Raw genomic sequence first — 26,397 nt, 5'->3', positions numbered from 1 at the left:
ACGGTAAATATGCAGATAAAACCTGGCATCTGGTTTGGCTGTCTTGCAGACACAGATACACCCAAAATGTGTTTGTATGCATGCGTTGCCTAGTTCCCCAGATTCAATACTGGCACTAAAAGTAGTTGGATTAAAAAACTCTCACTGGGAGCAAAATAAAAGGGCTTTGCTATTTGCCAAAGAGATCAGCTTTGGGTTATACATGAGTGTACCCTTAAGGTTAATATGCCTTGTTTGTCAACAAAGAGGCGTTTTTAAAACTCGAATGGATTGTCTTCGAAGCAGTAGCAAGTACAGATTTCATGTAAAAGAAATCAGTGTTGCTTTGACATTGCCTTATGCTTCATTTTTTCATTCTTCACTGGAGCTCAAACAGCAAACCCCCTCTCAGCCCTAGTCTTTCTCCAGCTTTCGCACCTGTATGGTGCTCTGCTTTGGGGCCAGATACAAACCGCGTGAGGAACCCAGCCTCTACTGTTTTTGATACTGACATGCTCTGTGAGTGAGAGCGCTAACTGGACACCCGATGGGGAATGTGGACAACCCAGTAAGTCATACTATTGTGACGTGCTCTCATCAAAGAGGTGTGGATAATGGAAGTGGCTTGCCTCAGGGTAGCTCTGCCAATCTGGTTAGGGTGTAGTGCTCCTCTTTAGTAGCCAGTAGGGTGAAACATTGGGCTAGGAAAAGACCTTCAGAGGCATTCTCCTTCTATTCATGGTGTGGTCCAGTATCCATTACTTCCCAGATGTTAGCTGAGTTTAGATGGGCAGAAATTAATTCAGGAAAACCCTAGAGCCCTATTTGTCTGAATTTAAAGAATGAGGAAGGAAAGGGGAGGGGGGGTGCCTTGTCTTCGTATATCCAGTAAACAGGAGTATGTTTGCACTGATGGAGGCAGATCCAGCAAAGATGCAACCCACTGGAGCTCCTAACTGAGAACAGGGCCTGTCTCACGTCTCCTTTGCCTTGAGAAGCTTGCTTAGGAGAAGCCCACTGGAGAGTAAAGAGCAAACAATAAAGGCAAAGTATTTTTGCAGCACAGGAGATGATTTACCATACTTAAGTCTTGCACTGCCACTTTGCAACCCTTAGCACTTTGTGTGTCTGTGTGTGTCTTTTTCCTTCCTAATCCTGCTCCTGAGAGTTTGAGTGCTGAGCAAACCGTGTGTGTGCTCATAGTCTAGGAAGGTGAAGGGGCATCCTTCTCTATCTCCCCTGCGTCATGCAAGGAACAAGGGTGGCTACTCCAGCCCTGCTCAGTTAGAAGGAGGGTTGGTGGACACCTGGGGACTCCTAAAGGTGTAGGATCACTGGACTCTGGAAGAAATTCTGATTGCTCATGGGAATGGGTAGGGCAGATGTCTTTAAATAAGAAATGTTCTAAAATATAACTCACTGGCACAAAGTCAGCAACCTGGGGTGAGACTAGACATGGTGTGGAGGCTGGGTTTGGGATTTCTGAAACCTCAGTGCTGGGTTTTTGGATTTGCAAACCTAAAACCACAAGTGGTTTGGATCCATGATCCATTTTATTGGAACCACCAAAGTCTGGGTGGCTGTTGTGAAGGTTCTGGGTTGTTCCTGTGTCTCGGGTTAACCAGAGAATCTCAGACACTGCAAATATTTCATATCCATTCTGCAGGGCAATACAATGCAAGTGCTCCTATAATAATTAATACCTAGTCCTTATGTAGCCTTTTTCATCCATACACCTCAGAGCCCATTGCAAAGGAGGTTAAGCATTGCAGTTGGCCTCATTTGATCTTCTACTGTTGGATGCTTACACTCAAATGAGTATCTCAACTTCATTGAATGACCCACAGACACAAGATTGCCCAGAATTAGGTATGCATTATTCAGCATAATGGAGAGGACAAACACTACAAAAACTGTCTGGATTTAGCAAGCTGTTTTCTCAAGGAGATTTAAACGATAGCAGAGAATAGGATCCACCCATTGTAAAAAGGTAGCTGGCAAGGTTCCGAAGGCGCCTACCCATGTCACCTGAGAGTGGCCCTGTTTCCAGAGTGCGACTCCCGCTGCACCTGCTTTAATGACCCCTTTGTGCCTTGCTGCTTGAGACAGCCCAGGCCTTGTGTCCAGTGGATGGCAGGTTATTGGAGTTGGATCGACCTGCTTGCTTTTTCAGGGGAAGTCACAGATGTTCTCAAGCCTGAGAGTTTCTGAGGGACCGTCGGCCAAGAATTCCTTCCAGCCCTTTTCCCCAGTCCACCGCAATACCTGCTGCGCTGCTAGTGTCCTCAATTCTGCCCTAGTTTTCTACCCTGTCTGTCTTATTTTTGACAGATCGGACTCCGACATGGTTCTGCCACCAGTATTTCCAATCTGTCTGTCCAGTGCTTGTGCTTCTTTTTAAAATTTTTTTTTCTCCCTCCCCTCCCCCCCAACCTTTTTACGACCCGTTTTTATGTAACGGAGCAAAATCAACAAGACCCGACCGTGCCTTGGTCCACAAGGGAAGTGCAGGGCTCTGCTGAACTTTCCAAAGATAAAGTGGAGCAAGCGTCTACAGCTGCCTCCACTCTGTGCTTGTACTTGGCCCTTCTGTTACTTGTTGGCTGGAGACAGTTACATACTGTGATCGTGATGCTCAGCTACCTCTGTTTCTGCCCTGCCCATGTTCTGGGGGTCACCCAGCTGCACCCCCTTCATCCCCACGCCGAGTTAGTGCATCTGAGGCTGGTCTGTTTACATTCTGCCCCCAATGGGCCATGGAAGCAGAGAATGGTTTTAGCGGCATGGTGGTCTCCAGCTACATCCCCTCCTTCCCACTCTGTGGCCCCTAATTGAGACTGGGGAGCGGGGCATACAAGAGAGTTCTGATACCAGCTGTGTGGGGCCCTTCAGTAAAGGGGATTCTCAGGGGTCTGGTGAAAGCCTCCTTATGCTGCCAGAGCAGCACAAAGGAGCTACAGCAGCATGAGAATCGGGCCCTGTAAAGCTGTACATCTCTAAAGCACGGGAGTAGAAACACGTTGATTTAAACCAAAGGGTACGTCTGCCCTGCAGCTGGGAGTTGTGATTCCCCGCACAGGTAAACTCGTGTTAGCACCGCGCACGCTAGTGTGTTAAAAGTAGCCGAGTGGGCGGCTTGGGCTAGCTGCCCGCACCCACGCCTGCCTGCCTCCCTCCAGTCGAGCTCAGGGGGGTGGCCCATGCTGCTATTTCTGAGCTGAGCGAGTGCGTCTCTGCCCACCTGCACAGCTCCCGGCCGCAGTGTAGACAAACTCGAAGTGTCCGGTCTCCTTTTCAGCTGGTTGTGCATCTCTTCAGGTGTTTCTTTTCTGCTTTTCCTTGTCTGTCACCTCCTTCCTCTCCAGTCTGCTGCCTGTGAGCCAACTTCCTTGAACTTCTCCTTCTCCGGTCCGTCTCTTTTTGTGAGAAGTTCAGGAACTCTAGTTAATTGCTTGTGATTAGGCAAGAATAGACTTGCAAGAGCCAGTCACTCAGGTGGGGAAAAGAGGGAACGGGGGAGGAACAGAGAAAAAGGTTTCTTCAAGGCGGAAGGTTTGGACTTCAGCATATTTAATAGGTTATTCGCAGCAGCTGCCTGTGTTCATCACAGCGCACGGACTGTTATCCTTCTATGAAAGACCTTTTCTCTTTGAGAGAGTATGCAAGAGACAAACTCTCTGAGCTGATGAGGATTTTTCTTATAATTGTGTCTGTTTTGCTCATTTGTGTGTGACTTTTCCTATTTTTTAAAAAAACCCAACAAATACAATGAAAACCCTGGACAAACAGGGAGCTGTTCTGTTTCCATTTCAAAATATGAAATCTGTATTTTTTTTATTCACCTGTCACTAAAAAGAAACTGGCACCCACCACTCAATCCCCTGCCCACTTGTAACAATTCTGGAACTGAGACAGTGCCTTCTATTCTGTTCATTAACTTGGTATGAGATGACCGTAGTAACACAAGGCCATAGTTGAGATTTGGGATCCCTTTGTGCCTGCTCATACCTGGAGCAAGAAACAGTCCTTACCCTGGAGAGCTTGCAATCTAGGAGACACAACAAAGGGTGGGAGAAAGGTAGGATTATCTCCTTTTGACAGAAGAGAAACTGAGGCACGGGGAACTGAGTCCAAGAGGGAGTCTATGGAAATGTGAAGAACTGAACTCACCCAAATCTCCTGAGTCTCAATCCAGTGTCTTAACCAGAAACCTGTCCTTTTGCTCAGCACTTTGAGACCCTCAGCTGAAATAAATACCTAGCAACCACCTATACTTTGGATGATTGAAGAGCTACAAAAGCATGAATAACTCCTAACCCTGCTGTAACTTCTATTACCCCCATTTTATAGATGGAGGGGAAACTGAGGCAGCGAAACCTTGATTGACTTGCCCGAGCTTGCACAATGGGTCTGCAGCAGAGTCATACATATAGCTCAGAGTCATACATATAGCAAGATGTTTTGACTCCTAGCCCTGTGCTTCAACCACTAGCTTACTTTCTCTTTTCAAATAATAAAAACTTTTGAATACTTTGATTTATTTTTTTAAATGCATCCTTTAAACACTTTGCTTTCCAGGCTCTCTCCTGTGCAGAGTTTCAGCCCGAATGAGTGTTGTGAGGGTAAAATAATTTTGCTGTGGAATAGGAAGTTCTGTTGCAAGCTTTAAATGCAGGTTATTGGCTTTTTAAGCAACCTTCAGCGCTTGTTTGTGTGGGAATGCTTAGGAAAGTGATGCCCAATTCACCGAAGATGTGAATTTTAGGTGCATAAGTTAAAGCACATTAAACCCTCATGTGGGTGCTTTCTGTCAGAAGGAAGTGGCCTTAGTTTGCTGTAGCTTACATTTAAACTTTCGTGTTTCACGTCATACTTTTGGTTATTTCAGCTTAACTTTTCTTAGACTCCCCATATCGACAAACTCTCTGCATTTCCTAAAGGAAATGATTGAACTCCACCGTTGCATACTCTTCATCCCTCTATTTCTAAAACCTCATAAGTTGCGGGGAGAGGGAAAGCTTCTGTGAGGTCCATGCATAGCGTTTCAGCTTCATTAATCAGCTTTGCTAAGTGGCATATTCCTAGCCCATGAGCGTTTTACAAAGGGAATGTCTTTCAAATGGGGAAAAATTATAGCCTGCTTCGCACTAAATTGTTCAAGAATAATTCTGGTCCCCACTTCTCAACAGATAAATCTGAAGTCGTAACAACCAGAAATGTAATCTGTCTGTCCAAAATAATTGATGAGCTGCAGCTTGAATCTAAACCTAAATGGGCTTTAAATGAGAAAATGCTGGAGACTGTGGCACTATATATCATCTCCGAGGCTGCTGCTTTGTATGAGAGAGACAGCGGGGCAAATCGAGAACGAATGAAGCTATGCAGGATTTGACGCGATTGGTCGTGTCCTGTCAGCTCTGATTGTCTTTCAGATTTCTTCTGCTTCTGGAATTTGCTGAGTAACGCCTTCGTTCGGCGGTTAGCTGCATGGAGGGGGAATCTAACTTTAAACTCCGTTCCCCATGGCCCCTTATGGGCCATGCAGGGCAGTGTGTTCCAGCCATGCCCCCTCTGGCTGACCCTGACATGCTTCCAACACACCCTCTATACCTGGGGCTGGTAGCAAGGCCAGTGCAGAGCTCTTCTGCCAACCCTGCCCCAGCCAAGGAGAAACCCCTGCACAGGGTGTGTTCTCTGGGGTTCATGTCCTCCTTCCTGCCCTCTCCTAAGGCCCCTCTACGACGCCAGAGTGGCATAAAGGGGTCTTAATGTAACTGGCAGTTGAGGGCCATTGAGTCTCATGAAAGGCTTAAGCTTGTGCTGTATGATGATACCTGCTGTCCCATTAATCTTTGTGAATTTGTACATTTCATCTATTGAGCTCTATGGTGGCGACACTTCCCTCCGCGCCGCCCCCCCCGCCCCCAAATCTGGTCTTTGTTTCACTGACATAAAAGCAGTGATTGAACAGATGCATATGGCCTCCTGCTAGAGGTTTCCTTTGGCTCGGTGCTTCTGAGCTGTGCTCGCCGCAAGATAAGGGGAAATCTTACATCACGGTCAGGAAGTGCTAAAGAAAGTTCCTTTCGTCATTCGTCACCGCGTTATCTTCAGCGTTAAAGCTGCAACATTCCTTGCATGCTGCAGCATCCATTTAAAGCCCACAGCTTGGACCGAGTCCAGTCGGCAACATGGCTTGATGCCCAGCCCTCCAGTTCTATTGTGTGTAACACATCCCCTCCAATGTACTTCCTCCCTGAAGAGTTAACGCCAGCCTCATGAATTCCCTGCTCTAGAAAAGTCCTACCTTGCGTGGGAGCCAAAGCTACCACCTTATGAATCCAATCCCATCCCATTCATCATACTGTCTGCCCCATTCTTTCCTCCTAGCTTCTTTACTGCTTTATTAAATTTCTCTTTGAGAGCTTTCAGACTGCCCACTAGCCTCCACATCAAAAGCACTTATGATACCGTCGTCTAAATGCAATGACTCCGGATACAATGATGCTGATGCTGGAAGTCATTAATTTTTTACACAGCTGCTGGGGTGAGTGTCCTGTTCTGCCTTCCAAGGTTGGGGCCCTCAGGGTGCGTGGAAAATATTAACGATAAACTAAAATATTGCTGCCTGGAGAGTTCATTTTCCTGAACAAAAGAATCTCTCAAACATTCGAGGTATATTGGTTTTTGAGAAGCTCAGGGGTATTTGGTGTTTTATATTGATTGGTCCCTCCTCTGTAGTGTTAAAGGAAGGACAAGAATGCTGGGGGCGATGAGAAGCTGTTTTCATTTGGTTGATTCCGGTAGCACTCGCAATGTACTAGACCTTTACCCATGAGCTTGGGAAAGTCTTACCATGGGGAAGCACAGCTGTCCAGCCGGCCCAGGTGTTACTGTTTCTAGTCATAGAGAGAGTCTCATGATGACTGGTGATGGGGTAGGATAAATGAGAAGGGATGTGGGCTAATCTCAAGTGTTCAACCTGTTGAGGAAATGTGAGTCTCCTTGCTCTTATTGTTAGCTCTGTACTCTGACACCCTTCATCCATGCCAACCGCACAAAGTTTAGCTAAGGACTTTGGGCCAGATGCTCAATTGGTGCAAATCAATATAGCTCCAGCTGGAGTGAGAGGTTTACCAATTTATACTGGCTGAGGACCTGGTCCCTTGTATTCAGGGCTTAAATTCAGCTGGAGCCATACAGAGCTGAGATCTGGAAAATATTTTCAAACCTTTGGGAGCACTCCCCCCCTCCGGGGGCTGAAGCCCTGAGCCCCAAATGTTTGGGGGGCTTCCAGGAAATGAATTTAAGCCCTGCTTCTATTTATCACCTTTTATGACAAAGAATGCAAAATAGGGGTGTGTGTGTGTGGGTTTGTGTAAATTGCTTAATCTCTGAGGAGAGAGATGGCAGCCATCTGATGTACAATGCACCACAGCCATTGGGGGAGGGGAAGAGTTTATGGAGGAGATGGTATGATGGGATAACATGATTTTGGCAATTAATTGATCTTTAAATATTTGTGGTAAATAGGCCCAGTGGCTTGTGATGGGATGTTGGATGGGGTGGGATCTGAGTTACTCCAGAGAATTCTTTTCTGGGTATCTGGCTGGTGAATCTTGCCCATATGCTCACGGTTTAGCTGATCACCATATTTGGGGTCAGGAAGGAATTTTCCTCCAGGGCAGATTGGAAGAGGCCCTGGAGGTTTTTCGCCTTCCTCTGTAGCATGGGGCACGGGTCACTTGCTGGAGGATTCTCTGCTCCTTGAAGTCTTTAAACCACGATTTGAGGACTTCAATAGCTCAGACATAGGTGAGAGGTTTTTCGCAGGAGTGGGTGGTTGAGATTCTGTGGCCTGTGTTGTGCAGGAGGTCGGACTAGATGATCATAATGGTCCCTTCTGACCTTAATATCTATGAATCTATGAGTTGACTCGGGACGCTCTGGTAAATCCTCTGTTTAGGGAATGTACAGGGTCACGCACAGCGGCCAAGGCGGTGCTTTTTAAGGCTTTTGCTGGAAGACCCCCACCTCGCCCTCCCTGGCAACTGCAAAGAAGTCCATTTATCTATGATGGAAGGGTGAGGGACTGAGTGGGCCTTGCTATGGTTCTGTGAGTAGGGTCTAGGTACTTGAGACCTGCTGGCTAGACAACCAAACCATTCCCCTTCCACTGTTTAGCAAATACAGACTCAAATGAGAGGGAGGGTGGCCATAAGGTGCTGGATGGGGACTCCAGTCTGGGTTGAATTCCTAACTCTGACACCAACTCCCTTCTGTGCCCTTGGGCAGGTCAGTCTCTCTGTGCCTCAGTTTCCCCTTCTGTACAATGGGGATGGTAACCCTTTCTTTCTCCCACTTTTAAATCTGTCATCTTTATGGATTACTGTAAAATCTTCGGAGCGGGGATTATTTCTTACATGTGTATAGCATCTTGCGCAAGAGAGCCCTGATCTTGGCTGGGAATTCTAGGTGCTACGGGAATAGAATTAATAAATAAGTAAGATCCATAGGCGGCGGGTGTAAGAGGCCTCCCCAGCTAGCTGCCTTTGGAGGGTGCCACTGCCAAATGTTGAGGGGGGGGGGGAGTCTGCCCTGGCCATGGCCATGGCCCTGCCCACATTCCGCCCCCAGGTCCCACTCCTGCTCGTCCTCTTTCCTCCGAAGCTCCGCCCATTCCCCTCCCTGCTCCACCAGCATGGGGGCCTTGCAGGAGGGGGTGAATAGGGGTGTGTGTGTGTGAGAGCAGTGAGCTGCATGCTGGTGGGAGGGCAGGGGAGGGGGTAAAGAGGCGTGAGCAGCAGGGAGGGAGCCAAGCGGGGCTGGGCGTGTAGCGTGGGTGGGGCTTCGGGGGGAGGAGGCTGAGCGGGGCCAGGGCCATGGACCGGGCACACACAACCTCCCCAATGCAGAAGTCATGCACCGCCCATGGCAAGCTCCTTGCTTGACTCTCTGCTTTTCTGGGTGAAACCGGACCAAACGTTTCCTTCCTCACAGACATGTAACGACCAAATAATCCCTCTGCATTTCACTAGCCTATGCAGCCACCTCGAGGGTTTGGCTCCTCTTTTTTTTTAATTTTTTTTAAACAAGGTCTCTCAGGATTTGTAATTGATTGAGGCTGAGAAGTAGGCTAGTCTGCCAGGGAAGTGCAGCTGTTTGTACGTGGCTGCTGATATCTCTGCTGTATGGGCTATGTGCCAGCTTACTTAAGGTCAGGTTGCAACAGAGATCCATTAGGCTAAACCCAGACTACAAGGGGAACGACTGTTTTTCTTGAGGCACTTCCTTCGATAGCCTTGTGGTTGGGATTTTTTTGCTTTTCCTTTGTCTCAGGTGCTGAATGCTAATGAGGCTGGAATCCTGCTGGAACCTAAAGTAGTTGGTTTGGGTTTAATTAGATGATAAAACTTACTTTTCTCTTGTTTACTCAATAAGGAGCTGGTCCGGGAACTCTTCAGTTCCTGCTTATTCAAGTGTTTCCATGGGATTGCTTGTGTGAGGTAGGGCTGTGGGACTGAGGCCTAAATGGGGGAATGCAGATAACCTTGCTGACATTATAACTGGACTAAGGACAGGAAAGGAACTGTGAGTTCACATAGAATGTACGTGGAAGGGTGGGCACGTAGGATCATGGGTGGCCCATTTTAGCAATATTAAGGAACATCAAGCAGCAAGTTATACTTAAGTGCACCAAGCCCCAAGTATACTCAGCAATGTCGCAGAATCTACATTGGGATGCAGAACTGTGCTCCTGATTTTAAACTTTAATTAAAAATATATGGTGTTCTGAAACCTCAGGGTTGTGAAGAAAGCCTTTGAAATGTGATCAGGATGTAAGCTGATGCGGGGTTGCCTGCCTGGGTCTTGAAGCAAAATCACTCTGAGCAGTGAACTGCCATTTTCATCTCGACGAATCACGAACTCTGAAACCTAATGCCAACTTGAAAATAGCCCCCTGTTTTTCTGCTGATTGGCTGGACGTCTCTGAAAAGCCAATGTAAGCTCTCACTGCTGAATGAAGTGGTGGGGTGGGCCAGGCTGCTGGTTTCTGGGGCACTCGGTGTTTTAATCTCCATGTTCATTCCATCCACAAAAGGGGACTGGAAAAGGAGTTGCATCAATGTGCCAAACCCCTCAACAGCTTCCTGACTGCCACCAGCCCAAATACTCCCACTTGTCCCCTCCTCCACTTTCCCGCAATGTTCTTCCAATGCAGTTATATGCTTGCAGTACAGAATTTTGTGGCAAGCTGAAAATTTGGCAGCAGCCCAAAATAAATCCGATTTTATATGAAAGCAAATAACCCAAGGAGCCACTGTACTGATTAAATCCAGTACAACAATAAATAATACAGTGAAAAGCTTCATTTAGGAAGAAAATATAGCCAGAAGCTGCCGCCGCACATCCGAGTCCCAGAAATTGGGGAGTCTCACTATGGAATTTAGGACTAGCTTGCTGCAGAGCGTGTGTGTGTGTGTGTGTGGGATATGGGTGTGGCTGCAGAGAGGAAAGGTCATCTTCCCCTTTGGAAATTAAGGTCCTGGATGGTAGTGGAACAGACTGTAGCTGGCTGCAGTTTATAGCCGACTCTCATTGCTGTGTTCTGGAATACTTCCATAAAAATCAGCTCAGTTGTTTAAATACAAGCCTTCATTTGCTTTATTGCAAAGAACAGCACAGTGGGGTCATGACTGTAATGACGATTCCATGTCTGAAGAAAGCCAGTAATTGGGGGACTCGTTCAATGTAGTTTGTGTAACAGAGGGCCCATTACAGCCCTCCTAGGATCATATTCTTAATCAGAGCTGACCAAAGAATCTTAATTCTTGTTCTGCTTGGCTTCAAGGACTAATTTCATTCTATTAAACATATTTCTTACTCTACCCTGCACTCTACTGAAGGTTTATCCCCAGGCCCTTCCTGGTTTTAAATTCTTCATTGGCTAGCTAAGCACTGACAGGATGTAGCCCCCAAATCTTTCACAACTCCACTAACTCCTGCTGTAGCGCTGTTCCAGCAAGGTCAGCACTTTCAAAGGCAGTGTCTTCTCCAGACAAGGTTGTGCTAGGAGATGCTGATTTCCGTAAGGCTGTGGAAATTGCGTTTGTCACTGGAGGTGTGCGCTTTCACAACTAATTGGGAAAGGTGGTGTTGGGTTTTCTCGTTCCTTGTGCGAGTCACCAGCCATGCTGATGTGCAGCATGTGGAACTGACAATTAAGGAAAATCAACACCTCCCCCCCCCGCAAAAAAAAAAAAACCGCTTGATGTGTCTGTTTCATCTGAGAGCAGCTCCCATTACTGATGTTTATGTAGGCTCTTCAGAGCCTCTGCGTTGGGTGAAGTGTTCATCCAGGATGAAGGGCTGAGCCTCCTCTCTTGCCTGAGTGTAGATCCTCTATTCCAGTAGGAGCTGTGAGGACAAACCACCATACTAGTTTTAAAATGGAGCTTAATACATTTCTGAATGGGATCATACAATGGGGGTGCTGGGATAGAAGAGAACTGGACTCCATGACCAGGAGGTCCCCTCCAGTCCTATGTTGGTGGTGCTTCACGCAGCTAGATAATACAGGTGTAGAGTTACCGGCGTAGGGGATCAACCCCTATATTATCACCAGTAGGGGTGGCAGTGGATTAAGAGGTATAGGCAATGGAGAGATGAGCACAAATGAGATTTGAGAGGAGTTTGGAGGGGAAGGGGTTTAAGTTCATGTCCTTGTCATAATCTTTCTTAAAGGCGATTCTGTCTGATGTGTGTGCAATGGAAGAGAGGGGAGCATTCAGAAGGAGCTGAGGGCATTCAGCGCCCACAGCCCTTCTCCTGCAGCGCACTAGGAATGAATGGTGGGATTGTTCAGCTTTGGAGGTGCCAGCTCTTGGTCTGGGAGCTTTCAGGGAGCCAAGAGTCAGAACAGCACAGTTAGCTGCCAGGCTTCCTAAATAAATCTCTGCCGTGGCTAAAAGGCTTTTATGTTGATTTCACCATGTGGGACACTTGAAAGAAACCTCAGCATTTCCTCTCTGTTCTCCAGACAGTCTGTGCACTTCCTCGTGAGCCTGTGTGATCCATTACGAATAGGGACAGCGGGACTCCAGGGCAAGTGAAAGCAAGAATGCAACAAATGTTACTGTCCTCGCGGAGTGTGGAAATCCCACCTGCCTTAGGATTGAGGGAGGTAGAAGGACCTCAAGGCTCCAGTTGAGCAAGGTACCCAGTCATGTGAGCTGTAGCTCACAAAAGCTTATGCTCAAATAAATTTGTTAATCTCTAAGGAGCCACAAGTACTCCTTTTCTCGTAGCTCTAAGCTTGTGAGTAGTCCCAGTGATGTTAAGTTAGGCGTGGGCTAAAGTACTCTGCTGAACTGGGCCCTTACATGGATTTTGATGTGAATTGCTTGCTTGCATGCTGCTAGCCATTGCAAACACCCTGTGACAGTGTACTCAGCCGGTTGTAGCTAATTATTAACATATGGAACTTCTGTTGCACCATCTAAACCAAAGATTTAACAATCTTTCAGAAACCTTTTTGAAATGCCTCAGTGTCCATGTGAAGTGGATAAGTGTAAGTATTCTATAGATGGGGATAGCGAGGTAACGTTTGCACTGTAGCAAGGTTAGAAGCAGTTGTTAATTAGCTCTCTTCAATACAGGAGTCGGAGTTGTAGAGATGAAGGCAGGTTTTGTGTTAAGACACTCGACTGATACTCAAGACCTAGGCTAAGTTTCCAGCTCTGTGGCATACGTTCCAGGTGGGCAAATTTTTTAACCTTGCTCTGTCTCCAATTCCCCTTCTGTAAAATGGGGACAATTCTAATTTCCTACCCCACACAATGGTGTGGTGAAGATGAATTCATTGACTGTATAGTGCTTGGATGCTAACATGCTGAAGGCCGTCTAAGTGTATTGGTAGAAAGTTTTCCTTTTTCCATCAACCGTTTCAGGGGCTCTTTAAATGGCTGGTTGGATTCTTCCTGGACTCTTGTCATCTATGTGAACACGGCAACTGTCTGATTGCATATTCGCTGTGGTGTTTGATGTTTTCCGCAGATATTATCTGGAGCACTAATTTAGCAAATGGTAGTGGAGCCACTGGCATGATAGTTTCCAAATTTGAATAAGATGCACAATGACAGCAGCAGGTAGCTCTTGTTTGATGGGGTTTTTAAAAAATATTTTTGCTCTTTGCTCATCTCCAGTGAGATGAGATTAGCTAGGTTGGATAGAACTAACCTTAGAATCTTGTTATGGCTTATGTCCACTCACCAGAAAACATACTGTCAGGAGAAGACTTCTAGTTTGCTTTGATGCTGTGCTTGCTCCTTGATCTTTCTGAACTCAGATGCTGTGAAGCTGACTTCTTCAAAGAATTTGAACTGAAATTCTACAGCACAGGTCTTGGGGGTTCAGTTTTTAAGTCCTCTGACTGCAAGGAGAGATTTTTGAATCCACTGCTGCGAGAGACAGTCATTCTTGTCCATAGATGCCAACCCTTATTTCTGCCTGTGCATTGGGACAACAGGGTGAGGTGGATGCTATGAATACTGCAAAGGGGAAGGCAATTTTTTTGCATTCAGGATTATGAAAGGAAGCTCGCTTGTTGTCATCTGTAATTATGGTTAAAACCTGTGTCATTAACTTTTCAAATTGGAGGCTTAAAAGGATTTAAAGTAAATACTTAGTGGGAAATTTGAGATGAATGAGATGTTAACAAAAAAACAAATCCCTTCCATAAGCAAATTAGTTTTGCATAGGCTGAAAGCGCCTGCAGAAGCCTGGAAGACTGAGGTGTACTATGAAGCCTATGCATTGGGACACCCACCCACCAGTATATATGTTGTAAGACAATTCTGTAGAGGCTTTCAGTCTATCAGAGTGTTAATTTTGTCTTTTCAATCACAAACATGATCATTCTGCCCCCGGGTCTATTCAGCTAATGAGAACGTTCGGAGTTTATAATGATTCTAATGATGTAATGCCTCTAGCCTGTGTTTTATTGGTTGAGTTTTATTGCCTACTGCTGGAGCTGTGTGGGTGGAACTACACAATCTCCCTGTTTTGCCTAGTTAAATAAGTTTCTCATTAATGAAGTGGTCTTTCTAATCCACTGCCTGACTAGGGTTGCCATCTTTCTACTCTCACAAAACCAAACACCCCTATCCTGTCCTGCCCTGCCCCTCTTCTGAGGCCCTGCCCCCACCCACTCCATCCCCCCTCCCTCTGTTCACTCTCCCCACCCTTACTCACTTGCTCATTTTCACTGGGCTGGGGGTTGGGTTGAAGAGTGGGGGGCTGAGAGCTGACTGGGGGTGTGGGTTCTGGTGTGGGGCCAGGGATGAGGTGTTTGGGGTGTAGGAGGGGGCTTTGGGCTGGGACTGTGCGGTTTGGAGGGGGATCAGGGCTAGGGCTGGGGCAGGGGGTTGGGGCATGGGGGGGAGTCAGGGGTGCAGGCTCCAGGTGGCGCTTACCTCAAGCAGCTCCCAGAAGCAGCAGCACATCCCCCCCATCCGGCTCCTACGCGGAGGCGCAGCCAGGTGGCTCTGTGCACTGCTCCATTTGCAGGCACCTCCCCTGCAGCTCTCATTGGCTGCCATTCCTGGCCCATGGGAGCTATATAGTTGGCGCTTGTGGTGGGGGCAGCACGAGGAGCCCCCTGGCTGCCCCTATGCATAGGAGCCGGAGGAGAGACATGCTGCTGCTTCCAGGAGCCGCACGGAGCCATGGCAAGCAGGGAGCCTCCTTGTCCCACTCTGCCACTGACCAGACTTCTAACGGCCCGGTCAGTGGTGCTGACCAGAGCTTCCTTTTTGACTGGGCATTCCGGACACCTGGCAACCCTATGCCTGACCCCTTAAATATAACCCCAAATGCAATAATATTTATAGGCACGCTTTGTGCAGTTTTCTTTGTGGAGATATGGGTTGGCCAAGGAGGTTATAGTTTGATTCTTTGCCAGTCTTTTGTTTGGTAGGTTTTAAATTGCATATTTGTAAAGTTTGCAAGTAGTAATTTCTACCATGCTAAATTGGCCAATTGGGGACCGTTAACAGTACTATGTGACTACAATGTTACTGACCCAATGCAAACTGTGTGGCTGGTGCAACCAAATATGCAATTTGAAACTTGTCCTGAGTAGTCATATGACATTATTTCTGTTCCTTGATTGGCTGATTTATGTAACAATGTGAGAATTAGGAATATTTGTGAACAATTTGTCAATGAGCAAGTAATCCATGGAGAATTTTGCATAATGAGTACACTGGAGAATTTTGCATGGAAAACTTGCCAACAGAAAAAAGGTGAAATTAATTATTTGCTGCACAGTCATTCAGTCCGCTCTAATAAATAACATGGCTGAGAGCCAAACAACTGAAGCAACACCTTACTTCTTTCATCCTTCCTTTCTTGTTGCCATACATTTAGTATAGAAAGAGCCCTCTTTGTGTTCCCAGATTACAAGGTCACACACACATGGTCACAGTGCAACAGTCCATTATTGCTATTGTCAAAGATGACATTTTTTTTAAGAGGCATTGGATTACTCAGCCAATTGAACCATATGGCTAGTGGCTGAACAATCTTAAGTATTTTATTGTGGTCACAAACGAGACAAGAATTCAGATGGGCTAAAATTAATGATGACCAAAACTCTGTGAAAACAATCTTCACTGTGAGAGACTTGCTGTGTTTATCTGTGATTTTTTTTTTTTTTTTTTAAAAACTCATACCTAAGGCTCTCTGCTTAGTGACCTGCCTCTGATTTGGTCTACAAACTTCATTTCAGGTTGGATCACAAGAATGGCAGCTATCATCTGTATTCTAGCATGTCAATTCGCTGATACATCAGCGCATCGGAGGAAGTAGGAGGGGAAAAGTAAAGTACTGTTTGGATCGGCTGCCAATGGTTTCTGACCTGAGAGGGCAAAAAAAATTCATTTTTCTGTCCTTGCTTCTTTTTTCATGTCACTTGTATTTTTTATTTTTGTAAATATATGGTGGGGGTGTGTGTCTGTCTGTCTGTCTATAGATACACACACACACACACACACACACACACACACACACACACACACACACACACACTCTCAGTATGTCTGAGACTTGCATGGGGAGCCATGGAATAGATTCAAATTGTCATTAGTTGCAAACTCAGTAATAGATTTTTATATAACTTTTAGCGTAACTTCTGCTCGACTTAGAGCTTGAAAAGGAAACATCCTGCTCTTAAACTGTTTAGAACCTGTGCCTTGTGAACACACTTAAACTTCAAGTTTTGGTTTCCAACAGGGCCTCTGTTGATGGTATATTATTGAGAGCACACGCTCCATAATGGAGCAGTGGGGAACCTGTTTGTACTAGCATGCTCAGTAAACGAATGCATCTTCTCACCAGGCAGTTCCCATATTCTTCTTCACTTCCTGTTGCTTGCGAATTTTGATTGTCTACAGTAAGTTACTGTTACAGAATTACAGCCTTGTCTCTTTTTTCCCCTCTCTTTGCAGTTCCTCTGTTTGAAGAACATTCGAACGTTCTTGAAAGTCTGTCATGACAAATTTGGATTAAGGAACAGTGAGCTGTTTGACCCGTTTGACCTCTTCGACGTGCGGGATTTTGGAAAGGTAAAAGTTAACTCCTAATCTGTGTCGAAAAAGGGGTTTGAAAGCGCTTTTACTGCTGCTGGGAGCCCAGACCATTTTCGAAATGATCGGCCCAGCATTGGGCAGGACATACAACCTGCTTGGGTTCTGCATGGCTCGTGCAACCCACACCCGCTCTGTGTGGCACTGTCTCTCCCCTGCCCCTGGTGGTGGCTGGGTCTTGCAATCGATCGATGAGCCTGCTACATCCTTGACTTGCAGAGCCACCTCTGCTAAGCTCAGGCTGTGTAGAGGCTCCTGCTTTAGAACTGGTGCACTTTCTCTGACCCGAGTGGCTCGTCAAAGTTCAGGGCTCTGTGGGTGTTCCAGCTGGGAGTAAAACTTGGTCGTAGCCAGGTATTTCTTGCAGTCTTGTTTATTGACAAGGAACATACTGTGTCTCTGAATGCAGAAGGAAGCAAGAACAAAAAGGAGCTGTTTCTTAGTTTACAGCCCTGCAAGCCCCAGGGTGACACTGTGCTCACAGGTTACTGCTTGGTTCTCTTGCCCCCCCCCCCCCGCCCCCCCCGTGCACGCTCAATCTTGCCTATTCGGTTTCTTTCTATGTGTTTTCTGACAGACACACACCTACTTGGTCACAATACCCACTTGACCCTTCTGTCCCCATGGGGCTAGTTTCTGGCAGACTCTGCTAGGCTGTGTTTTAGGTGGTGCCCCTTAACCATTTCTTACAGCTGTCTTAAATGGAGGACTCGTTCACCATCAGTTTCAACAAAGTTTTAACTCAACGCACAGCAAGGTTTCATCCAGCTCACAACCGAACCCACAGGTCCCCATACTGGTTCAGTCTCTACTGCTGATGACCCACTCAGGGGTAAAAAGAAAAGGAGTACTTGTGGCACCTTAGAGCCTAACAAATTTATTTGAGCATAAGCTTTCGTGAGCTACAGCTCACAACATGCACATGTCAGGCAGATGTATGCTGGGAGCAATTTACAATTCAGCTCAAAGATCCAGTTCTACAGGAGTTTGAGCATCCTTTCAAAATTCTTCTTGCCTGTTCACCTAGACCAAGTAAGCTGATGTGTGACATCTCCCAGGCACACGACAGATTTCCTTTTTGGGGAACAAAATATTGTAATGGTTGCTCATAAAAATATATAATTATTTACTGAGATGATGTTATTGGAGGCAGTGGGTCTAGTGGATCTGGCAGAGCTCTGGGACTCAAGAGTCTTTGGTTCTGCTTCCTATTCTGCCACTGGCCTGGTGGCTCACCTTGGGCAAGCTACTTCACATCTCTGTTTCCCTTCCCTTTTGTCTCCTTAGATTTGCAATTGCTTCTGTCTCTTGATAGGTGTACATACAGTACTTAGTGCCGTGGGGTCCTAATCTTGGTTGAGGCCTCTGGGTGCACTTGCGATACAATAACCAAATCTATATAGACCAGTTTGTTTCCATGATGGTGAGCAGATTTCAGGCTTGGGCTAGTTAATCCCCTAGATGCTTTTGAAAAATTTATCCAGAGACTTTTCCAACCAATAGCCCCCAGACAATAATTTTGTTTTATTTGTGCTGTGTGTCACATAGATGAGAGAGCAAAGGGAGAATTTCCTTTTTCTGTGTTTAATGGCAGCACTGAATTCTGGATGAAGCCCAGGTGGAAGGGAGCTTCTGATTGGTTTTGACAAGAGCGTGTCTGTCTGATATCCCTTTTACTAGAATTCAATGGCATTAGCACTCTAATGTTACTTTGATGGATATCGGGTCTAGGGAAGCCTTCACACACAAGGCAGTATATTCTATTCTTTGGGTGATACTGGTGTTAAGAAGTCACTCAGCTCTTTTAGGAGCTATGCATTACTTTATCTTTCCTGAGCTACAAGGCATATGCTATGTGAAGGCATCCACTTTCCTGATTATCTGAAGAGTAGTTTTCCACCGGCTGATGGGGAAAGATTATATTATATTTATTGCCTAATTTATTTTGGGGACTATTATCTGGAACTTGCAATTGAAGGAGTTTGTTTTATGAGTTCATGATTTATGAACCGCAAGGGGACTCTTGTTGTTTTGAGACTACAGATACGCAGAAGCTGGGCTGGGGGAAGAACTGTTGTATAGAATGCTGGTTTGCTTTCACATTTTGTTTGTTGCAGTTTATGGTACCAAATGGCTCAGCAAAGTTGTTAATTGGAGCTGCTTTTTTACCCTTTGAGACCATACCAGCTGCATATCATCCCATTCCTTTTCTATCTCACTCACAATCTAGCTGTGACTGGTCTCTAGGACATCATTCTGCCTCTGCTGAAAGCAAACTAGAGGTTAAATAACGTGGGACATGACTTTCCATTTTGAATCACAAATTGTATAACTTCGGAGAGAGCAAAGGAGTCTTTAATTTAGATCCCCACTGGCCAAATGCAGACTTCATACACACAAAATTCTTCGTGGAGCCCATTCATTACTTAGATCAATAACACTTTTCAGATACAGGACACTTATGCCATGTAAGAGCCTTTTATATACAATGCAGAGTAATGGTTGACCATTTAATTATACGGTAAGCACAGAGTAACAGTGTGGGGTGTTTCCGTTTTCAGCTATCACTTATAGCTATTTCTGTCCTCCAAACTAGAAGGCCAGTTAAGTCATGATTACTAATAACTTTTGGACTTGCTGAAAGGTAATTATCAAGTAAAAAGGCAGGGGCATGTCGTTATTCTGTATTTACTTGTTGACCTTCACAGGCTGCCTGTAAATAAAGGGGCATTACCATTTAATCTGTGCAGGAGGTTTCAGATGGATATCTGGGTTCTTTACAATAAGAAAAATCCTAAAAGAACGGTCAAATTCTTCCCTCCTTCCCCCCGACAGGCTACGTTTCCAAAGCTGATGCTTTGCTCCTTTAGATATCGTGAGCCGGATCTTCAGCTGGTCTAAAGCAGTACGGATTTCAGTGGCACACTGCCGATTTTACATCCGCTGACTTACTGCTGTGTCCATTTTCCTATTGACTCCTATTCTGAGCCTGAGGGACCCCCACTGTGTATTACACCTTAGATTTACATTGTCATTAACTCTTAGGGCCAGATGCTTGGGTGTGTCTGAGCTCAGTGCACGTGGGGAGGCTTCCTAGCTCGCGCTCCACCCCGTCTCTACTGCTATAGCCCTGAGGGCTCGGTCGTTCCCTGGCAAGAATGAAAGCAGCCTTGGGGCTGCTTTAATTGCACTGGCTAGAATGGCCCCCAAGAGGATTTTTCCTCAGTCCAGGATCTCTGGCTTTATGCCACCTCATAGTGCATGGGGTTTCCCAGCTGCCCTGTTAGCCCAGCTTTCCATCTGTCCGGGCAGCCTGAAGGGTCAAAGATCTGTCTCCCTCTTTTATCAGGCTCCGGACTTCAGAGAACTGAAAATAGTTGCCCTGTTGTTTCATTGCTGAAGAAATAAAAGTCCTACCTCAGTGACTGAAATACTCCTTTTATGGAGGGTGTGGGCATTTGCTTGGAGAATCTGACAGACGGATCTGCCGTTACAGGCTGACTCTCGGTTGCGAAGACACCGCATAGTCTGGTGGTTAAAAGTGAAACCTTGCAAGTCGGGAGTTCTAGTCTTGTCTTTGCTGTTCATTAGCAGTTGGACCTGGGGCGAGTCACTTCTGTGCTAGTTTTAGTGGCTTGTCTCACAGGTTGTTGAAGTTGGATTGAGGTTGGTAAAAGGTTTGGGGTCCTAAGGCAGAAAGAGCTACGGAAGTGAGAAGTCCCGTTGCTGTCATCGTGGGATGCTGGAACGCAGGACTTAAGCAAACAGATGCGTATTTTTCTTGGGTGTTGCATAGTTTTTCTTGCCATGTGTCATAATTACCCAAAAGAATTGCTTTCGATCAGGGGGTCTGCTGGCTTTCAGGGCTTTTCCCCTGTTTTTAGACCCTGCTGTTAAGCAATAATATTATGATAGTGACATGCCAAGATCCTGGCTGAGATTTCCAAAAGCGACTTTTGGGCGTTTCAATTCTGGGTGTCTGATGAGATGCCTTTAAAAAGGCCTAATTTTCTGAGGGCAGGTGCTCAGCACTTTCTGTACAATGAGACCTCTGCAAGGTGTCTCAAGTTGGGCCTGCCAAATCAATAGTCACTTTTGAAAAGCTCAGCCCATGTGCGTGTGTCTTCACTGCAGCAGCCCTGGGTGTGGGATTCTGATGGAAGAAGCACACCGCTGTTTTCAATTTAGGGTCAGGTCCTGCAATGCACTGAGTTCCTCCTGAGAGGTACTGAGCACCCTTAACACCCACTGAAGGCAATGGGACTCTTCAGTCCTTTGAAGAATCCAGTCTGTAATAGCAAAGGGAACAAAAATAATGCCCAAGTACGTTTGTGTTTTTGCGCTGTACATATGTGCATTTAATTTAATGACAGTAATACCATAAAGCTTAGCTCTTGCATAGCTCTTCAATTTGTTGGCACCAGATGTAATGAGATAAGATGTACATAAATATGGATTAAATGCTCCATCACTCTGAGTCAGCATGGAGGCAGTGAGGTTCATGAAAGGGAGTTATTCACTTCCAATAACTTGCAGTAATACACTTAAGGTTTCTTTTTTGTAGGGAGATAATTCACTGTCCATAAACCTGTGGAGTGTGCTATTTATTAACCTCCTACTTCTCTCTTCTGTACTCCCAGGCTTGTTTAACTGCCCTGACTTTCTGCTGAACTTGATGGAATGTTTCAAAGAACCTTTTTACGAGTCCTGGGTCTCTCACGGTCTGAACTGTAGGCGTGCAGTGATGCTGCTATAAAAATCAAAAGGGGAAGCCCAGTCATAAGTCCCTTGAAATATAGGGGGATGTTGACTCTTCTCGCATCTGAGATAAGCCAGTTGTTTCGGTGGGTGTGTTGCTTCTGGTACTGAGGCTCAAACTGTTTAAAGTTGGTTTAACTTTGCACATCCCTGGCTCACACAGATGGGCCTCAGCCGCTAAACTTGGATGTGGGTTTTAACTCTTCCAAATGTTTTAACTCTTGGGGAGTTTTTGGATGCAAGGGTTTTTCAGGCCCATCTTTGATCTGATCAGTTAGTCTTCACTCGCTGCTAGTGCCTCGTTGACCTGGCTCAGGAAGTTGTGCACCCCTCTGGTTTGGTTTTGCGTGTCTGGTGCCTGGGGAAGGAGGAGTGCGTGGCAAGGGACAGCGATGTGTGAATGTAGCATGCATGCGTGGTTGCAGCACTAGCATTTGAAGGAGGGAAGCGGTGAGGAGATAGTAGGGGAGCCTTCAGGGAAAGGGAAATATAATAGGCTGATAGAGATGTGGGGAGCGCTTACCATACAATCAGATGAAAACTTAGTGTACAAATATTTACATCATGTACTTAAAAATTCGGAATCACTTCTCATGTAAAGAAATAACCTTTCTCCCAAGAGGTTGCAGGATGCCCCGTGGACTAGTCTTGAAAAGGGCTAGACAGTCCAAAGCCAGGCCCAAACTTTCGGAGCCTGATGCCATGGCGGCTCCATGTCTGTGACTTCCCCTTTCCCCCGTCCCACCTCCTCGTTTTCAGAGGTGCTGTGCACCCGCAGCTCGTGTTGGTTTTGCTGGGAAGGGCGATGGCTGAGCTCCGGTGACCGCCAGGATGCTGCTGACTCAGGAGCTCTGCAGATGGAGCTGCACCAGATTTCTGGATTCTCCTGTGTTGGCGGCTGCTCTGCTCTTGCAGCCTTTCCTCGGTCCTCGTTGGCTGAAGCAGCATCTTGTGATCTCAAAATGCTGTTTGGATTCCACAATAACAGGAACCTTGATGAAAACCTAAGTGAAATGTGCATTTGCACCGTAGCCTGGGAAGTTGAAGAATGCACCAAGGCACATGCGGGGATGCCCCAGCTCTGCAGAAACCAAGATGTCTGACGCTAAAATTTACTCATCTTTTTTTTTTTTTTTTTAATTAAAACATCATTCATAGACAGGGCCCAATAATCAGAAGTACAGAACACTTGCATCACCCGCTGACTTCAATGGGAGCTGTGGGGGCTCAGCAACGTCTACAATGTGCTCCGTTTTTTCCAAGCAACTGTGGTGTGAAATATTGCCAGAGTCAGAATATTGCAGGATATAACTTTAATTCTTCTTGGTTTTGGGCATTAAAAGGGAGATTTTTTCAGGATCACTCAAGGGATTCAGGCAGACACACATTCCCATTGGAAAGAATTGGCACGAGTGTTGCTAATTTCTTAATCCATTTTTTGAAAAAATGTCCCCTAAGATAACCATCTCCCCACTCTTTTTTTGTTTTAATACCCCTATGGCAATATTTTAGTGTGTGCCTGCAAAACCAGGCACTTATTTATAACCTGCTCTGTGTGCCGTAAGGGGGAGGGAGAGAGAATTATATGATATAATATAGGTAATTGAAAATTATAAGGCTCTGGGTAATGGATGTGTTCTGGTGCCATGATAAACAAAGACAGCTAAACGCCCACCCTTCCACCCACAGCCAAGCTGCTGGCAGTGCAAACAGCTCTGCTTTTCCCATCCTTTGTTTTGCTGACTTATTGCAGCCAAGAAAGAATGAAAAGCAATGTGTTTTTCTTTAGAGTGGTCACTCTCCGGTTAGCTCTTTGCAATAGCACTTGTAGTTGGAGGGTGGGGGTGGGGGGGAGAGGGAGGGCCATTAGCAGAGCTGAATGTAACCAACTGCTATGGACCAACATCTGATCTTAATACTGGAGTTCATCCTCTGGGGCATGTCCCCTGTTTGTTTACAAATCCTCACGTTGAATGCCCTACAGAACAGATTTCTCCTTATTATAAGTCCCTGCTGACTAGTCCGGTGACCACTGCATGGTAGTTGGCTGTGTATCCAGAAAGGGGCAGAATTGGAGATAAAAATGGTTCTACTTGCTGAACAACTTGTCAAATGTTGGGGTGGGTGGGCGGGTTGGGATGTGAGAAGAATTCTTCAAAAAAAGGGTGTGTATATTTCTTTAGTGTAACTGGCCTGCAGAGAGAGAGTGTGTGGGTGTGAGAGAGAGCATAATATTTGCAGATCTTTACTTTCAGAAATGAAAGATGACTGCACGAACCCATCAAGACACCTAGCGCCTACCATGTCTGTTCTTGACATGAACATGCTGAGATTACAGACTGCCGTAGCATACTAGTTACTTAAAAGAGCTGCAGAATTGCAGAGAGACATCCCGGTCTGTCTTAGAGCGAGCTGATTTGTAGCTCAGCTGGAATCCAGTCATAGAACATTTGGCCTAAAATTTTAAAACTGCAGTGGAACCATTAAGAGGCCTGGGGCTCTAGATACCAGGGTGAACAGTAAAAATGGAAAAAGCAGGTTGAATTGTGTGTGTAAAAATTCTTCAAAGCAAGGGCCATTTGGCTTTTTGGCAGGAGGTAAAATAATATCAAGCTTCGTAGTGTCTGTAATCCTGTGATCATAAAAACTTAATCTAGTTTAGAACTAAGAAGCTGCTATGATAAATGGAAAAGTGTGTGTGTGTTGGGGGGGGAACAACCCACCTTGACTCTGTTACTAGACAAACTTTTTATCCTTTCCTCTTACCAAATGTTGCAAAGTGTTCAGTTGTAATTTATTTCGGGGAAAGGTGCTCCAAAATTTTAAAACTACACTCAGCAGGTGCAGTGTGTCTAACAGATGTTTTCAGCTAAAATACTAACAGTATGTACAGGAAGCCTTGTTACTGTACTTCCTTAAAACACAAGACAAATGAATTTCAGATTTCTGTGGCTGCTCAAGCATATACCAGACAGTGCTTTCTGTTATGCAGGGTATTGCACACAGTTGGGATTTGTTTAAACATTACTATGTTTAGCCTTTAATTGATAGTGATGACTGATGCCATATGCCTAAAGAAAAGTCCGCATTTAGGCTCTGATACTGTGGGACAGGGTTTTACCAGTCCAGAACCAGTGGCTGGATGACAGTCTTACACTTTATGCTCTTCAGGGCAGGTATTGTCCCTTACTTTGGGTTTGTTCAGCACCAGCCAGAATGGGTTCTCAAATTTGGTCGCAACTCTAAGTTTCCATTCAGTAGGCAATGTTGATATTTCAGAATTTTGTTTTTTTCTGAATTGGAATTAAAATTTAGATTTTTTTTTCCCCCCATGAAATGAAATTTTAAACAAATTTTCTCCTTGGGTTGATTGGGGATGTTTTGTATTGATAAAATCAAAAGGATTACTTCTGATTTTGACTTTTGAAAAATAAATAAATTGAGGGGAAAAAATCAAAACTGTGGTTTAAAAATGGAAAAATTGAAGTGCTTTGTTTTGATTTGTTCCAAATGAAATTTCATTGAAATCAACCTGCAAAAGAGTCTCAAGAAAGAGTGGCATTTTCTGATGTGCTAGAGCTAACAATTGAAAGCCTGATGCAGAGACATACCTATGAAATCACTCTCTCGCCATCTGGAGGGGTATGCCACATAGAGTGAAACCTCCTATGAAGCAAGTATTTAATTGCACAATAATCATGTTAAATGAGCTGAATCTCTATCCTGTGCATTTCAGAGCTCTCCAATATGTCATGACTTCAAGAATAAAAACCCTCCTTTGTCCCATAAATAACTGACCCTGGAATAAAGTTTTAGGTGTAAAGAACCTAACTACATGGGGAATTTGGTAGATCATAAAGGTAAATGCACATTAATTAAGTCAAACGTTTGGCAAAGGAGTGAGGTTCCTAGATCAAAAATAACACTTAGGGCCTGTCTATGTGGTGCAGCAGTGCACCCCGGAGCAGTGTGAATTATCAAGCGATCAGAAGTGTTTCACTCTAGTTGCCCTATGCAGATCCCACACTGACATGCTCTAAAAGGTTCGTAGTGCGTTGATGTAGTACTGTTTCAATCGTGCACTAGATGCCTTTGAGAGCACAGCAGTGGGGTCTGCCCGGGGCAGTTAGAGCGCCTTTAAAATATTGTACTCTACACTTTGCATCTGTCTGGTGCATATGGCAGACAAGCCTGTTAGTGTCTTTTCATCCAAGGTTACCTCAAGGAGAAGTGCCTTGTAAAGATACATTCACAAAGTATGTTACCCTGAATTTTCAAATGAGGAAACTGAGGCACAGGCTGGGTGACTTTGACACTACTGGAAACTTGAGCGAGTTGGCAACAGGATACAAGTGTTCTTATTTCTGATCCTTTGCTCGAACCATGAAACAGCAGTGCCTCTTTGGATGGCAAAGTATGTTTTGAGCCAGAACTCTAAGAATGGTTAATGTCCTGTCCTGAACTTCCATTGGAGAATGAGCACTCTCTAAAAGAGGGCTGCTTTTAACTTTTTGCATGCTGTACCCTCAAACCCTCCTTTTAAAGCTATGCCAGCAAAACTGCACTGCAGCAAGGTGGCAGAAGTTAGTGTGTGTCTGGGAGCCCCCAGGCATCCTCTATTGTCGTATTTATAGGGGATTGTAGTGGCACAGTGTGTACAGTATTTGAGAGGCAGGCATGTAGCTATCTGTAGAGGCCAGTAATAATCCCACGCCTTACGGTTTTATGCACCGGAGGGTTCTGATGGATGCAATTTTCTGCTGGATCTTTAATGCAAACCCTCTTGTGATAATACAACTGAACCCTGCCAGCCCAAATAGCACGAGCCCCATGCTGTGTGCCCAACCTGTGGGCTGGGCCCCACCAGGTAATGTTCCCTGGCATCCTCTTGGTCACAGTTAGCCCTGTATTGATTCCAGCTTAAGAACCACGCTTCCTTTTGAAATCTGGCACCTTGGGATGTGCAGTGAGTGGATTGGAATCCCGTTGATGGGAAACGTGTAATACACCCTTG

The 26,397-nt window shown here is 45.6% G+C and overlaps 1 protein-coding gene across 1 annotated transcript in view; it reads left to right on the top strand.

Annotated features, from left to right (window-relative positions):
* The window catches only part of VAV2 (vav guanine nucleotide exchange factor 2), a 310,317-nt gene that overhangs the window by 42,830 nt on the left and 241,090 nt on the right, over nt 1-26,397 (top strand). The window contains exon 2 of the mRNA XM_077836255.1: nt 16,488-16,604. Coding sequence (XP_077692381.1) covers nt 16,488-16,604 — 117 coding nt within the window. The remainder of the gene's footprint in view (nt 1-16,487; nt 16,605-26,397) is intronic.

This window comes from Eretmochelys imbricata, chromosome 16 (assembly GCF_965152235.1).
Source record: "Eretmochelys imbricata isolate rEreImb1 chromosome 16, rEreImb1.hap1, whole genome shotgun sequence".
Classification (NCBI taxonomy): Eukaryota; Metazoa; Chordata; order Testudines; family Cheloniidae; genus Eretmochelys; species Eretmochelys imbricata.
This window is presented reverse-complemented; position numbering and strand designations above follow the sequence as displayed.